Consider the following 14,626-nt stretch of genomic DNA (forward strand, 5'->3'; position numbering starts at 1 on the left):
TAAGTGCTTAGACATGGTAGCAGACCTTGGACCCCGTTTTTTCTTAACATAGTTCTAAGCAAATGTCTTAGGAAATATTCTGAAGCACGCCGTTGATTGTATAGCGAGACAATTTTTGGCTTTCTATTGGAATTCGTTAGCTTCGAGGATTATATATTTTATTTTCCCGAAAAACAAACTTGATTAACCTTTAAAAGGACGGGCCTATACGTTGGCACTTTCCTTAATCGCGTAGAAAATTGAAATGCTTTTTGTTTCTCCAGTTAAACTTACCCATATAATTGGAAATTACAAGCAAACAATTTTGTGCACTTGTATTCACCAATCAGTAGTTTAAAACTAGGAATAGTGCCATAGTAAAAAGAGAACGTTATTAATTTAAATATGATGGGATTCGAAGCTTAAAAATGGTTGCATAATTTTTTGTTATTACATCCCACACACTTACCAAAACACAAGAAGAAGAAAAATTTCATTGTCTCGAGACTCAACCTTCCTCGCTGAAACACACGAGATTTGCCAGCTTCTCCAATTCTCCATTTTCTATCGTTAATAAGAAAATCAAATGCCGATCGTTAGTTCAAATTCATCATCTTCCTCTTCAAAATCATGGATCCTTCATGGTCTAGCTGCGGGAGCTGCAATGGCCGCGGCTCTCGGGGCTCGCGCGTATCTTGGCCGATCCGGCAGGATTCGGAGCCGGGTCATTGGCATTATACCCGCCCGTTTTGCTTCCACTCGCTTCCAGGGTAAACCCCTCGCTCATATTTTGGGCAAGCCCATGATCCAGGTATTTTCTAACAACTCTCATTCTTTTTACCGTCTGCTCAGCTTATAAAATTGCATGATTTGTTAATTGAAACGAGATTGTTGAAATAGAGCATAAACAACAAGCCACAAATTTCAAGATAACCTTCAGCTTGTACCGAATAATGTAATTACTGATTTTTTAGGAAACTGCATATTATATACTTCCTAGTACTCCATTTGTTTGAAATTATTGACCTCTGGTGTAGCTTTAATCAGGATGTATTATCGTACTCGTCATCTCGAAAGGAGTTGACAGTTGACACCCTCACCAGATTCAAATTCTTAATTGCAGAGAACATGGGAAAGGGCAAAACTTGCTGCTACCTTGGATCACGTTGGTACGTCTCCATTTGACCTAACTTGACTACTTTCCTATAACCCCAAGCACAACCGCCGACAAAGAAAAATAGGAAAGAAACGAGAGAATGAAAAAAGAGAAGCAATAGTGGGTGTAGTGTAGTTGCTGATATGTTTGCATTGTTTAACAGTTGTGGCAACAGATGATGAAAAGATAGCCGCGTGCTGTCATGGTTTTGGTGCTGAAGTAATAATGACTTCTGAATCATGTAGAAATGGTAAACATAACATCCACTTGCTTTATTGATCCTAATTTTGCTAATTCTGGGAAATTTCAGTGTTTGAAATTGCTAATGCTCAGTTGTTAATTTGAAGGAACCGAGCGTTGTAATGAAGCTCTTCAAAAGCTTGCAAAGAAGTATGACATTGTCGTTAACATTCAAGGAGATGAACCACTTATTGAACCTGAGATAATAGATGGCATTGTCAAAGCCCTGCAGGTAAAGTTCCTTCTTCTTTTTTTTCCTGATGCTGATATGAATTGCGGTTGAACTTTTTTAAGTTAACTCTGACAAAAGGTACTTAAACTATCATAAATGAGAGGTTTGTAATTTTATAAACATTTATTCTAATATGGTTGTGGCTTATCATACTCATACCATCTAAAACATTATGTATTTAGACGTGTATTTCTGGATATTACACTGTTAATGTTAATAAGTTGATTAATTGTTGTTCGAACGAGGGAAGGGATTAAACTAATGTTATGCTCAAAGTAATATAAAATTTAGTTGCGGCCAGTTATCAGAAAAGAGTGGATAAGCTGACATGGACAGTGGATCCACAAATGAATGGTTGAACACAATGCTTTTTCACAAAGTGAAGATATAAGCATATTGGACCCTGTAGTAACTATTAGCTTCATCATATATCAACTTAGTATTATCGGGGAGATTTAGAGAAGTTAAAGTTTGAATAGGTCCTTAATGATGTGTTTTGGTGTTATATCTTGAATTTTAGTGAGATTCTTTGAGGAAGAGTTATAATTTCCAAGGAAGGCAAATCACTCCCAAGAAAAGCAACGAAAGATATCAGTTTAAGGTCAATATAAACTGCTTAGTCTAGTTTAAATCATTTAACTTGGTACAGTTTACCATTTATGAAAAGATGTTAATTTTTTGGGGGGAATGCACAAAGCTGATTGCAGATCAGACTTCAGAGAAAGGGAAAAAAAAATAACTACAGAGTAATGTGAGAGTTAGCCCTTGCGGGTGAAGCCAAAATTGCAAAAGGCTCTAGCTACTGCATGGTCTAATATTACCATCAATTCACGGTAGTCCTAAATCTGCCTCCTAATTGACTTCATGATTATTTTACATAAATATATGTATAAGCGCATTATCTACGTTTGAGACAATCATTTCATGATATCATCTCTTGGGATGACGGGTACAGGGTAGTTAATTGCCACAAAACCTGCATTATGTGTAGTCATATATCATACTTATATTGTCAACGTATGAGGAAAGGAGTTTAGCTTTTACAAGAGTTGTAATGTAATTTCATCTCCTCACAACTTTCTTTCTGCCTCTATATTGCCAGTAGTATAACTTTATCATAAAATTACCAAAGGATTACTATGTATTTGTGCAGGCTGCACCAGACGCGGTCTTTAGCACTGCTGTGACGTCTTTGAAACCTGAGGATGCATTTGATCCAAATCGTGTTAAATGTGTGGTTGATAATCGTGGTTATGCAATCTATTTTTCCCGAGGATTGATCCCTTATAACAAGTTAGTCATGATTCTCTTTAAAATCTATTGCAGTGGTATTTCTTATCTACTTTGTGATAAAACCTGATCACTTTTGTGCAAACTTTCAGGTCTGGCAAGGTTAATCCTCAGTTTCCTTACTTGCTGCACCTTGGAATTCAGGTATTGAGTAATGCATCTATAGTGCAACTATCATTAGTTTCTCTGGCAAAATCTTGTATGACTGAGCAATTGTCTTTCTCTTATATCATATACAGAGCTATGATTCGAAGTTCCTGAAAATACATCCAGAATTGGAACCTACACCATTGCAACTTGAAGAAGATCTTGAACAGTTGAAGGTCCTTGAGAATGGATACAAGATGAAGGTACCAAATCTGCATGCTTGACTCATTTTTTTACTCGCGCTTTGATTGTACAATTAGAGACTCTCGCCAAGTTATACCTTTGTATGCTAATTGTTTGTGTCTGAATATTGTGGGAAAACAGTTCAAAGGAAAAAAGAAAAGTTTTTCTCCTTCTATGATACAAAATACTTAGACGGGCCTGATGTTGACACTAATATGTGTCTTTCGTATACACATTTCTCACTTATCTATGGTTAACATGATATGGATTCTCACTTTAATTTTTAACTGCTAAAGTTAAATTGCTTGTATAAACAACAGATGCGAGTAAGTATTTACCATATGTGGACAGAAAAATTATAGTCTTTTGGATGTAACTACAAATTAACAAAAACAAAAAAGAGAAACTGAGAAGAAAAATTGTCTATAAGGTTAATCAGTTTGCATCCATGTCCTGCCTTGTTGCAGCCTTTCATTTATTTGCACATCTAATTTTCCTAGTTGGTTTGCTCCTCTTGTTCTGATTATCTATCAAGATTGTACTTATTTAGTGGATGGATCTCGTCCTGTATGCAGGTGATAAAAGTTGACCATGAGACTCATGGTGTTGACACTCCGGAAGACATAGACAAGATAGAGCGGTTCATGCGGGAGAGGAACTTGTCTTAGAGCAGAGTAAGTTTATATTGGATGACTTTGGTGTTGTATAGAGCTATAGATGTAGAGCTTTCTGGAAGCCATTCTTAATTGGAATTAGTGCACAATTGATGTTGCTGAATTATATATGTGAAGATGGAAGAACAATCCTGCGAATAGTTCATATTTTGGTGTTTGTGATGTATACTGTCTTCAACCTTACTGGGGAGTAGGGACTAGCATTTCCACCGATTTGCAAGGTTATGCATTTCTATTTTTTCAATGGGTGGAATACTGGAATTTGGGTTGTCTACGGGGCAGCCCTCTGCGTGATTTTCTTTGTTGTTGCCAATATCTAAAGTTAAATGGATTGAGTTGGTAATATGGTAGTCGGGCATTGGGTTGGACATGGTTGCAGGTAGTTTGGCCCTTGGTATGGAAATGCACACTGGTGCTGCCATTTTAATGGGTAATACTAGCTTGCTATGAGTTTCAATTTATAAGAAACCAGAACAGATTAGTGCTACTAGCAATATTTACAATTTTGATTGTTCAAGAGGCACTGAAAATGTTTCATAATTGGTGGAAGATAAATCGGTCGAGTCATCATAACATATAAGGACGAGTGCCTTTGGACTTTTAGAAAAGCAAAATAAACAAAACCTGGAAAAGACTGAAGATTTCCATTCACCATGGAGTCTAGACTACTCTAGCATAAAAGAGAGAGAAACAAAGTAAGAAACAGTGTGCCTACATGTAATTTTTTCGTAGAGAAATATCAATGTTATCATGTACATTAATGACTTTGTAAAAAAAGCTCCAAAAGAAACTAGGCAGCTAGTATATCTGATTGATGCAACTGTGGATTGCGCCACTAACCACCGACAGCAGCTAGCAGAAAATGAATCAGCGGGCAGCAGGTGTTGATACTGATTCCGTGATCAACTGAACCTCTGTCTTGAAAAGAAGGAAGGATAGCGATTCCAGTGAAAAATACACAAACCCACCGGGTGAGTGAGTCACAAACGATCCGAAACTCTTTCCCACCACACAGTGCCACGCTGGTCCGTATACCAAATCAAACTCCTAAAACCACAATTTGAAAAAAAAAAAAATTCAAAATGTTTGAACTCGAACTTGAAACTAAAGGGGAACAAGAGCTAAAGAGATAGTGAAGTACTCCTACCTTTTTGAGGGAGCGAGCAAGGAGGGTGGGGTTAGGACGGTGAGGGGAGGGGTGGAGGAGGAGAGTTCTGGTGTAACGAAGGGCGTGTTCTTGCATGGTGAAAGGCATGTCAGCTGATCTGAGTCGCACGTTGAGGCTGATGGCGAGAGCGGCAAGCTTCACTTCTTCTTCTGTCGACATAGACTTGCCATTGTCGTTGCTCTTAGGCCTTTGGCGCCGGGAAAGTGTAGAAGACGAAGAAGAGTGCATGGGCATTAGGAGTTTTTGTTTTGAGGGAAAGAACTTTGCTGCTGTTTCAAATATTGATTTGGGCAGAATTTCTCTGTAGTCAATCGGGAAAAGTAGATGAGTTGAAACTTTTGACCATTCAGACAAACAGACTGACCCAACCACAGGGAGTTGGCGGGTACGTTTGAAGTTCTATTTGACCTACTACCCAATATAGTACTATATTTATTACTAGTAAATAAATCCTGTCTTTTTTGTTTTCTAATTATTCCATTACATTTGCCAGCATCACGAATTAATTTTCTATGTATAGCACTTTAAGGCACAAGTCTAACCAGGACTCTTTTTTATATACATTGAGATTCGGACCAAGTGAATCCCCAAGTATTTTTTATTTTTATACGAACATTTAGAAATTATAAAATGTGTAAGGCGTGGATATTGATATACGTTAGTGTATTCTAAAAGTTGATATTGATATAATAAAGGAAAATTTTAAAATTTGATAACAGTACTATATAAAATGAGAGGAGTATTAATTCTTCTCGTTGTGGAAGGCGTGGAAGTGGCGACATAAGGGAGAAAAGGCGGAGCGTGGAGGCAGGGAAATGAGTCATGACAAAGTAATAATGGCCAATGGGGCGTGGGGGAGGTTCTAAGTTCTAAGTTTTTGTGCTAATAATACTCTGAGACTGAGACTACACGAGGATGGGATGGGAGATTCCCAAAGATTGTGTTTCCAAATGGTTTTTCACATTTTGTCTGCTCTTCCACCAAACTCAAGACTCAAGTCGCAACTCTCATGAATTTTATGACCTCTGGGTGCTATTATTGCTATCATTACGCTTTTGTTTGTAAAAAGAAAAACATTTCATTCTTAACATATTGATTTCGAAATTTTCTGAACAAATTTACAATCGTTTATTGGCGCTTTTCCTGTGCACACTTTATATGATTTTAGAGATAGTACCGGTGTTTCTTATTTCTTCACTACGGTATTTGATAATCAATAGAAAATGTGAGGACTGGCATTACTTGAAATAGTAATTTCGACCTTTTACTTTCACCCAAAAAATAAAGCTTTTCCCCCCCTAAGTTCTAATGGTTATCCAATAGTTAGTACTCCTAAGTTCTGTGGTGAGTGATAGACATGTTTACCTCGAAAAATATAAGTAACAATTAAAGATAATTTGTGGTTTTAAAGATACGTAATATATACTAATACTAGTGATTATATGAGTAATATTGAGCTTAAGTAAGAAGAGATAATGAACCAAATCAATGTTATCAGGACAGTAGGGGCCTCGAGCTCGTCTATCCAGGGACCTCGAGGTCAGCTAAGACCAATATAAAGTATGAACAATAAAGTAAAAGCAATAAAGTTGAAGAATAATTGCTGAGCACGTTGAACAAGAGAAGAATAAGAATGTTCTATTGCAGTGAATGATCTGATGCCTTTACAATATGATTGGGATCCCCTTTATATAGGAGGGGAAAAACCCAAAATAGTACATTGCTCATAAAGGTAAAGAATTCTATTGGTACAGGTGTATAACGGCCTAGTACGGACCTGTACTATTTCGTACAACCCTTATCATATAATTAATGCCCAGGTCCACGTGTCCTTGACAAATTTCCGCTCTTTCTTGATTGACTTCGAGATAATGCTGCCCTTGATGTAGTCCGTGCCAGGTGTTTGATCAGCTTCCTCGAGGTAGGTGTCCCTTAGTTGGATACGACACCCACTTCGAGTCTCCCAGACTCGGGCCTATAGCCCGATTTAAGCCTTCAAAATCATATTCCTCGATTTTGACCGTATACAGATAGTCCCCGCGTTTCTTAGAATAAGATGATAAGAAACGATTTGAACATCGATTTTTCCGGGACCCTCGGGATGATGCCATGCTCGTGACATAAGCACTTGAAGTGATCGACGCGTCCCATCGTTTCATCTCCCAAAAACATTGAACGTCCTGCCGGTCCATTTCACCAGAAGCATTAAACGTGTCGCCGGTCCATTTCCCCAAAAAGCATTAAATGCATGTCAGCATTGGTCGGTCACTTGTGCCACCGAACCGTCACCGACTTTCTATAAATAGAGGGCTACTTGGCTGAACAAAACTACTCACATTCCTTCTTCATCAACTTCTGGCCCTTTCCTTTCTCTATCTCTTCTTCTAATCACCCACTTTTATGGTTCAAATCTGTGACAGCAAGGTCACATGGCAGCAACCTTACCAGCTACGCCAAGGCTTCTTTTCTTTTTAAAACTTTATCCCACTGGGTGGGATTATACTGGGTTGTTGTTGTTGTTGTTGTTGGCACTGTTGTCTCGAAACAACGAGAGAAGGGCACCGAATTCTTCCCGTATCGGAAGATATGTGGACTTTACACTGCTTCTCATCTCTCTTAACTTCAACCTGGTATGGCGCTTCATTCCTTTTGCTTTTCATGAAATGAGGTGGCACTATCATCTACTAACTTTTGCATCCCACTCCGATATAATGTCTCAAGAAGTGGCTTCACAATACTTGTGCTGACAAGACCCATACTCGCCAAGTTCTTCACCAGGCCACAATCTTCTCTAAAGATCGAGATAGAGTCTCTGAGAAAGAGGTTCTCGTAGATGTCACTCTTGAGGATATACCCCCGAAAGTAGATTAGGTCCTTGGCTGTTGTTTTTGCTTCTTTGTTTCTGTGTAAGGACCCCTCGTGGGCTTTGTAAACATCTTTTTGTTAATATAAGAATTTCTCCATTTTATCTTCGATTCGTGTTTAATTCCATTCTGCCTTCGTTTGTGAAAAATCCGAGTGTATAACTCTAACGATTAGTCCGAATACTGGACCCGGAACATAATAAACCCTTAGGTTTTAATCGACTAATATAACACCTCTTAAGGTCCTTTGTTACTCCTCGAACTAAGCTTAGCTTGATTTGATGCAAGCTCGGGACACTAGGGCTCCTGAGTCCGAGTTGAGTGAGAGCAAGGTCTTGAATTTGAAATAGAGTTAGCTCTTTTAGGCTTCGTAAATAGTCCTCGGGTAAGAGTTTTCTTGGACCCGGGTAGCCCTTGGGATTAGTAGTCAAGTGAGTGTTTGCTCGAGCTCGAAAGAGAGATAGCCCTTAGGCTTTATAGACAGTCCCCGAATGAGAATTTGCTCGAACTTGAGTAGCCCTTGGTCTTAATGGTCGAGTGAACGTTTGATCGAACTCGAAATAAAGTTAGCCCTTAGGCTACATAGATAGTTCTCGAATGAGAAATTGCTCGAACTCGGGTAGCCCTTGGGCTTAATGGTCGAGTGAACGTTTGATCGAACTTGATTTGTAGGTTGTCCTTGATGACTTTTGACAAATTAATTCCCGGTGCCTTCGCCCTGATACCAATGTCATGACATAAGCAGTTGAAGTGACTGAAAAGTCGCCTTTTGTACGATTCCCAAAATCATTAATTATAGGCGGCTGACGGTCGGCCTTTTGGCTTCCTCAGCACGCTTAAACGATCTTTATAAATAGATGAATCCTACAACCTTTCAAACTTTGTTCCCTCAGTGCTTCCAAAGTCTCATTTAGCCTTTTCCAATTTTCTTGAACTCTCCCTTCTTTTACTAGCAATATTTTTCATCTTCTTGGATCCACCACATAGTGATGGCTAAAATTTCCAAATATGTTCCTCAAAAGGAAAAAGCTCCTTCATCTTCCCGATCGACCAAGAGTAAACTGGTAGTGGCACCTCGTATCGAGGAATGCATTCCCCCGCCATGTGAGATAACATCCGATTTCAAAATCGAAAAACCTATTTCGACACCAGGCCGATGCGAGCCCATGTCTCAATATGTTTGTTTGGTGACCAAGGCCGAGCTCAAACAAGTAAAGGAGGATTGCAAATGGGATAATAAGGAAGTAGTGATTCCTTCCTCCGAGGAAGATATCACTACATATAAAGCGGAGTACTTGAGTGTATACACTTACCCGTTTACACTGGGCCCTGCAATTCCGACCTAGGGTCCCATAGACCCGGTTATCCTCGACTTTTGCCAACGGTATCGAGTGACACTCGGCCAGATCTACCCCTACTTCTGGTGAATTGTTTACTTAATCAGGTTCTTTTCGAGCCAAATCAAGGGGATGTCCTTCACCCTCGATCATTTGATCAGACTGTATAGTCCCCGACTTTATTGGGGGGGGGGGGGACTTGATAAAGTTGCAATGCCGATCATTAAAATCTCTGTTTGTTAGTATCGACGAGGACAAAGACCGTGGGTGGATGAGCCGGTTTGTCCGAGTCAAGACCTCTGATCTCATTCCTGCTGATTGGATGCCGTTCCCCGAGGAGTGGAACATGAAGCGTGAGTATACTCTTTCTTTTCCTTTCCCCGACTTTATACTTTCCTTTGATCTAAACTCTTTACGATGGTGCAGCCACTGCTTGGTTTCCCGGTGGAGTCCCGGACCTCGAGGGCTGGGTTCGAAAGCTGGCCTCCGCCTCCTCTTACCCGGAGCGTTGCTGGCGAGACTTGGCTGAGGTTCGATAGGAGGCAAAAAACCATGGTGAGTTCTTCGTTTGTTTTCCAGTGTTTCTGTTACGGGACACTGATCTTGATTTTACGCAGGTCTCGGGGACGCCGTTGAATTGAGGTCGGCCCCAGCTAGTGAAGTGGAGGCTCTGAAACCTCCCAAAGAAAGAAAAAGAAGAAGGGAGACATCTGAAAATCCCCCGAAGCCAAAGAAGAGCGTGGCTCGAAGGCCGACACGACGGCCTTATCTCTAGAGACGGCTCAACGCCTTCGGGAACAGGAGGAAGAAGAAGATGATGATTGCCTGTTGGTAAATCGTACAAGAAAGAATGCTGATATTTCGAAGTCCACCGAACCAGCGGCGGCTGATGAGGCCCACTCCAGAGCTGAAGAAATCTCCGAAGGGAGTTCAAACAAGGTCCCCGAACCATCGTCCAGAAAGAAGGCGCCTCATTTAGGAGATCATTATGAGGGCGAGGCCGAACATCCTGACCCCGAGCCTCTTCAGATAAAAGAAAATGCCCCGAGCGGATCGCTCGGGTGATCAACGTGCATGATTCTCCCCCTAGCCCCGAGTTCTCCGAGGGGCTGATCCCGGAGGCTGCGAAGATGAGATCCTCTAGAGTGGGAGTAAAACATGAAGGGCACGACATCTTTCAAGAATGTCCTGCGGGGCTTGATGACTGCCCGGATCCCGATGCTTTTTTCATTTTTAATAAGGTACGTAGACTCTTTTGAATAAGCGAGTTTTCTGTTTATTGTGCCTTTGTTTTAGCTTTTCCGGATCTGACTTTCCTTCTTTTTATGAAGGCTATGACACTCCATACGAGGGCATTTTCCAAGTCCCGAGATGATCTTGCTCGGTGCTAGGCCGAGCTTAAGAAAACTTTAGAGGAGAGGCACGCCGTAAAAGCTTTATATACAAAGAAAACGTTGGAGATTCATAATCTTCGAGCTGAGTTGACGCAGGTGTGCCAAGATCGAGCCGAGTATGTTGAGAAGGTAAGATAGTTCCCGAGAGTTTGTTACGCACTTGTTTTGTTTTAGTGGCTGACATCGTTAATTCGGAGTTCAATCAGAAAGCCGATGTGGAGGCGCAACTTCGAGAGGAGCTTAAGATAAAAGAAGACGATTCCCTGGGGTTGAGGTGAGGTATGGATGATCTCGTTTCTAAGAAGGAAACTCTAAAAGAGCAGTTAGTTTCGCTCGAACGCCAGCTTCGAGGCGCGAAGGAGGAGAGCCTAGCTCGGGGCCTTGAAATCGAGGAGCTCAAAACCAGATCTGCTACTGAGCTGGCCAAGGCCAAATCTGATGCTGCGGCCGTTATGGCCTCCTATCAAGATAATGCAGAAGTTGCTAATGCCCGAGCAAGGGAGATTTCTTCTACGGCGGAGGCTAAGTTAACAAGTGCCCTGGACCATGCTAGGCGATAATCCCGGAGGATGACTCTCGAGGAGATACATGCTCGCGGCTTCGATCTTTCAGCCGATATTGAAGCGGAGAAGGTTTTGGAAGAAGAGGCGGTCGCTATACTTTCCAATAAGGATGATTCAGCCAGTGCCTCCGAGGGTGAAAGAGACGGGGATGAAGCCGCCGAGGATGAGACTCCCGAGATGCGACTCCTGAAGATGCGGCTGCTAAGGATGTGACCTCGAAGTAGTTTTAGGTTACTCTATTTTGCTTTCTTGTAGACCTCCATTGTGTAAATATTCCCTGTAATCATCTTTTGGAAATACAAGGGGAAATTTTTGGTTTGATCTAGATTTAACATTGTCTTTATTTATGGAAGACTTCGTTTGAATGACCAATCCGAGGATTGATTTTTAGGGCTCGGGGTGTCATAAACCCTTAGATTTTTATCGATAGATATAATAATCTTCGAGCTAAGTTTTAAATCGATCCGAGGTGAGCTCGAGATATTGTGAATCCTTGAGTTCAGATCGAAGCGAGAGCGGAGCTTCGAGCTATAAATTTTTGGCTCTCAAGCTTTTCGAAGTTGGCCCTTGGGCTCTTACATATCGGCCCTTAGGCTCTTTTAAGATTGGCCCTTAGTCTCTTATATCTCGGCCCTTAGGCTCTTTAAGTTGGCCCTTAGGCTCTTTAAGTTGGGCCGATCCCGCCTCTTAGTATGGCTATATAATTTTTCCCTCATTTCGGCTTAAAAGACTTAGTGAAAATTAATTATGCCTTAGCATGCGTTTTTTGTACCCGTAGGTTTTCCGAAGGTCTAACGTATCGGAACCTTATTAGTTATTTGTTAGTGTAAACATAATCGAACACCTCTTGAGGTGTTTCCGAGGGTCGATGTTATCGAAGCCCCTGGAATTTTTGAGGGCTGAATTTATCGAAGCCCTTTGAATTTAGCTTTTGCCGAGGGTAGCCTGATTTAATCGGTTTTTACAAAGTGTTTGAAGGCCTTTTAATTTATAGCAGAAGTCGGACGTCTCCGAGCTGCATTATTTGGCCGTAGCCTTTATATGACCTTAGTCTTTTATTTGGCCGTAGCCTTTGGGTATGTCACTTGGACTTGTTACCCGATAATTTTCCGAACTTGTTCGAGAAGTTAAACCCCGAGAATATTGGCCTTGGCCTTTGTTTTGAAGGGGTGCCTCTTTGAGGTCTTTATAAATTCAAATTTTGATGGTAGTCCCCGAGTACTCGGGGTGCTTCTATGTCTTGGCTTTTAAGCCGTTTCTCGTAGGATTGTAAGTTTAGAGCTTGTATGAGACACAAAGTGTTTTTGATATAACCTGAATTTTCTTCAAATAGTCGATACATGCGTACATGTTTAGCTGCCGGGGCTCGACTATTCTATATGGACACGGCTCGTTTGACCGTTTGGCCCATTACAAAGTTTTCCTATCGAGGCCCATTTAGGCGTGAAATATTTTTCCCAAAAATGTAACCTCCGAGGGTGATGCCCCCCAGTATTCGAGGTTGATTGAAAAGAAGCCTTGAATACTTGTTGGCCGTTCCTCGGGTAGCATATAGGTGTTGCCTCGTTAAAAACCTTGCCCGTAAAACCCACAAAATCCGAGCTAAGGGAAAAAGAGTGCAACGTATGCTCTATAACCTATGGCCTTCGTGTAGGAAGGGGTGTTCTCGAGAGCACGAGCCTTTGAGAGCTTCCATTGTGCCAAGCCTGTAAGTTCCTTTACCAACGATTCCGAGGTCTTGCTGTCCGCGACCATGATATCTCCGAGGACCTTGGCTTGGTCGGGGATAATTTCGGTGCCCTGGTTTTAACGCCGCGAAGGCCGAGAAGCTCAGTCACCCCAACTCCGAGGGAACACTTTTCTGGAATGAGCTTCGTGTCGTATTGCCCCGAAATGTTGACTATTTCCTGCAAATGAATTAAAATGGTCCTCTGCGCATAGGGACTTAACCAGTCATATCATCAATATAAGTTTTAGTTATTTTACCTGTTTATCCGTCGAGCGGAATCCCTGTCATATCTAAGTAATGCGATCTGTATCATCAACAAGAAACTAAATGAGTTTTTTCCTAAGAGCGGGGACTAGTCCCGTTCCCAGGTGTACCTTTCTTTTCAGCGGTTCGCTTGGTAACATCGGGCTTTTCGGGAACAACGAGGGTTCCAGGATCTTCGCCTTTGGTTACCTATTACTTCGCTTCCGTCGATGCTCGGAGTCGTGACCGCTACTTAGACTCCTGGTTATCTTTGGAAGTCGATGTCTTCGAGGTCAAGGATTCCGGTGCCGGTACCACTTCCTCGATTGCGAACATCTCTCTTGCAGCATGCTGTTCTCCGTGGACTGTTTTCACTCTATCCTCTGTTGGGAACTTTACCATCTATGGAGAGTCGAAGGCACTGCCCTCATATTGTGTATCCACGGCCTCCCAAGGAGTGCGTTATATCTCATGTCACCTTCGATGACATGGAACCTGGTGTCTTGTATGGTCCCAGCTACGTTTACCGGCAAGATAATTTCTCCCCTCGTGGTTTCACTTGCCATGTTGAAGCCATTTAGCACCCGGGATGCAGGTACAACCTGATCTTGTAGGCCGAGTTGTTTCACGACCCTCGATCTGATTATGTTCACCGAGCTACCTGGATCCGCTAAAACACATTTAACCTGAATTTATTCAAAAGGATAGAGATTACCAGGGCGTCGTTGTGAGGCTGGGATACGTCTTCTGCTTCTTTGTCGTAGAATGATAGAACGTCCTCTAGCGCATAGCTTCGACTCCGTTGTTCCTTTGTGATGGATATTTTAGTACGTATGAATGTAGGTCCCTGTGGGACGTCTGCTCCACCGATGATCATGTGAATGACGTGCTGAGGTTCTTCGGGTTCATTCTTCCTGTTTGCATCTCTTTCTCGGAAATGGTTTTTGGCCTGGTCACTGAGAAATTCACGAAGGTGCCCCTCGTTGAATAGTCGAGCTACCTCCTCTCTAAGTTGTCTGCAATCCTCGGTCTTATGCCCGTGAGTACCATGGTACTTACACATTACGTTGGGGTTTCTCTGGGAAGGATCTGTCTGTATGGGCTTGGGCCATCTAGTATCTTTAATCTTGCCAATGGCTGAGACGATACTTGAGGCGTCGACACTGAAGTTGTATTCTGATAATTTGGGAGCCTCCACTGGTCCCGAGCGCCTGTCAGACCCGATTTTTCTCATGAATCCCCAGGAGCTTTGGCCTCAATCTACTCTTCGATCATTTACGCCTTGAAATGTTTCTTCGGTCTTCGATGTATGGTTGATATCTTTCTTTGTTAGATCTTGATCCCGGTTTGTGTCTCTCGGGGGGCTGTCGTGTCGAACCTACGTTGGTTGGTAACGTAGTAGCCGACGGGCGGTCCGACCGTACGTC

At 41.9% G+C, this 14,626-nt stretch overlaps 2 protein-coding genes across 3 annotated transcripts in view; one reads left to right on the plus strand and one right to left on the minus strand.

Annotated features, from left to right (window-relative positions):
• LOC109228936 (3-deoxy-manno-octulosonate cytidylyltransferase, mitochondrial) lies at positions 235 to 4,244 on the plus strand. The gene is made up of 8 exons (XM_019394202.1): positions 235 to 790; positions 1,103 to 1,148; positions 1,299 to 1,385; positions 1,483 to 1,607; positions 2,761 to 2,900; positions 2,990 to 3,041; positions 3,137 to 3,247; positions 3,803 to 4,244. The coding sequence occupies exons 1-8, from the start codon at positions 566 to 568 to the stop codon at positions 3,893 to 3,895; spliced, it is 879 nt and encodes a 292-aa protein (XP_019249747.1). The 5' UTR covers positions 235 to 565; the 3' UTR covers positions 3,896 to 4,244.
• LOC109228937 (dynein light chain, cytoplasmic-like) overlaps positions 4,432 to 14,626 on the minus strand; it is a 19,169-nt gene continuing 8,974 nt past the window's right edge. The window contains exons 2-3 of one of the 2 annotated variants that reach the window (XM_019394204.1): positions 5,049 to 5,370; positions 4,432 to 4,948 (exon numbers count right to left, since the gene is read on the minus strand). In XM_019394204.1, coding sequence (XP_019249749.1) covers positions 4,769 to 4,948; positions 5,049 to 5,303 — 435 coding nt within the window. In that variant the 5' untranslated portion in view covers positions 5,304 to 5,370 and the 3' untranslated portion in view covers positions 4,432 to 4,768. Of the gene's footprint in view, positions 4,949 to 5,048; positions 5,645 to 14,626 lie in introns of those variants that run through there. The other variant, XM_019394203.1, reaches the window with a different exon arrangement.

This window comes from Nicotiana attenuata, chromosome 7 (genome assembly GCF_001879085.1).
Source record: "Nicotiana attenuata strain UT chromosome 7, NIATTr2, whole genome shotgun sequence".
Classification (NCBI taxonomy): Eukaryota; Viridiplantae; Streptophyta; class Magnoliopsida; order Solanales; family Solanaceae; genus Nicotiana; species Nicotiana attenuata.

Bases quoted from the DNA above. Each gene is read 5' to 3' on its own strand.
- LOC109228936 (XM_019394202.1), top strand. From the start codon at position 566: ATGCCGATCGTTAGTTCAAATTCATCATCTTCCTCTTCAAAATCATGG. The intron at 791-1,102 runs GTATTTTCTAAC...TCTTAATTGCAG, and splicing joins TGGGCAAGCCCATGATCCAG to AGAACATGGGAAAGGGCAAA. The intron at 3,248-3,802 runs GTACCAAATCTG...TCCTGTATGCAG, and splicing joins AGAATGGATACAAGATGAAG to GTGATAAAAGTTGACCATGA.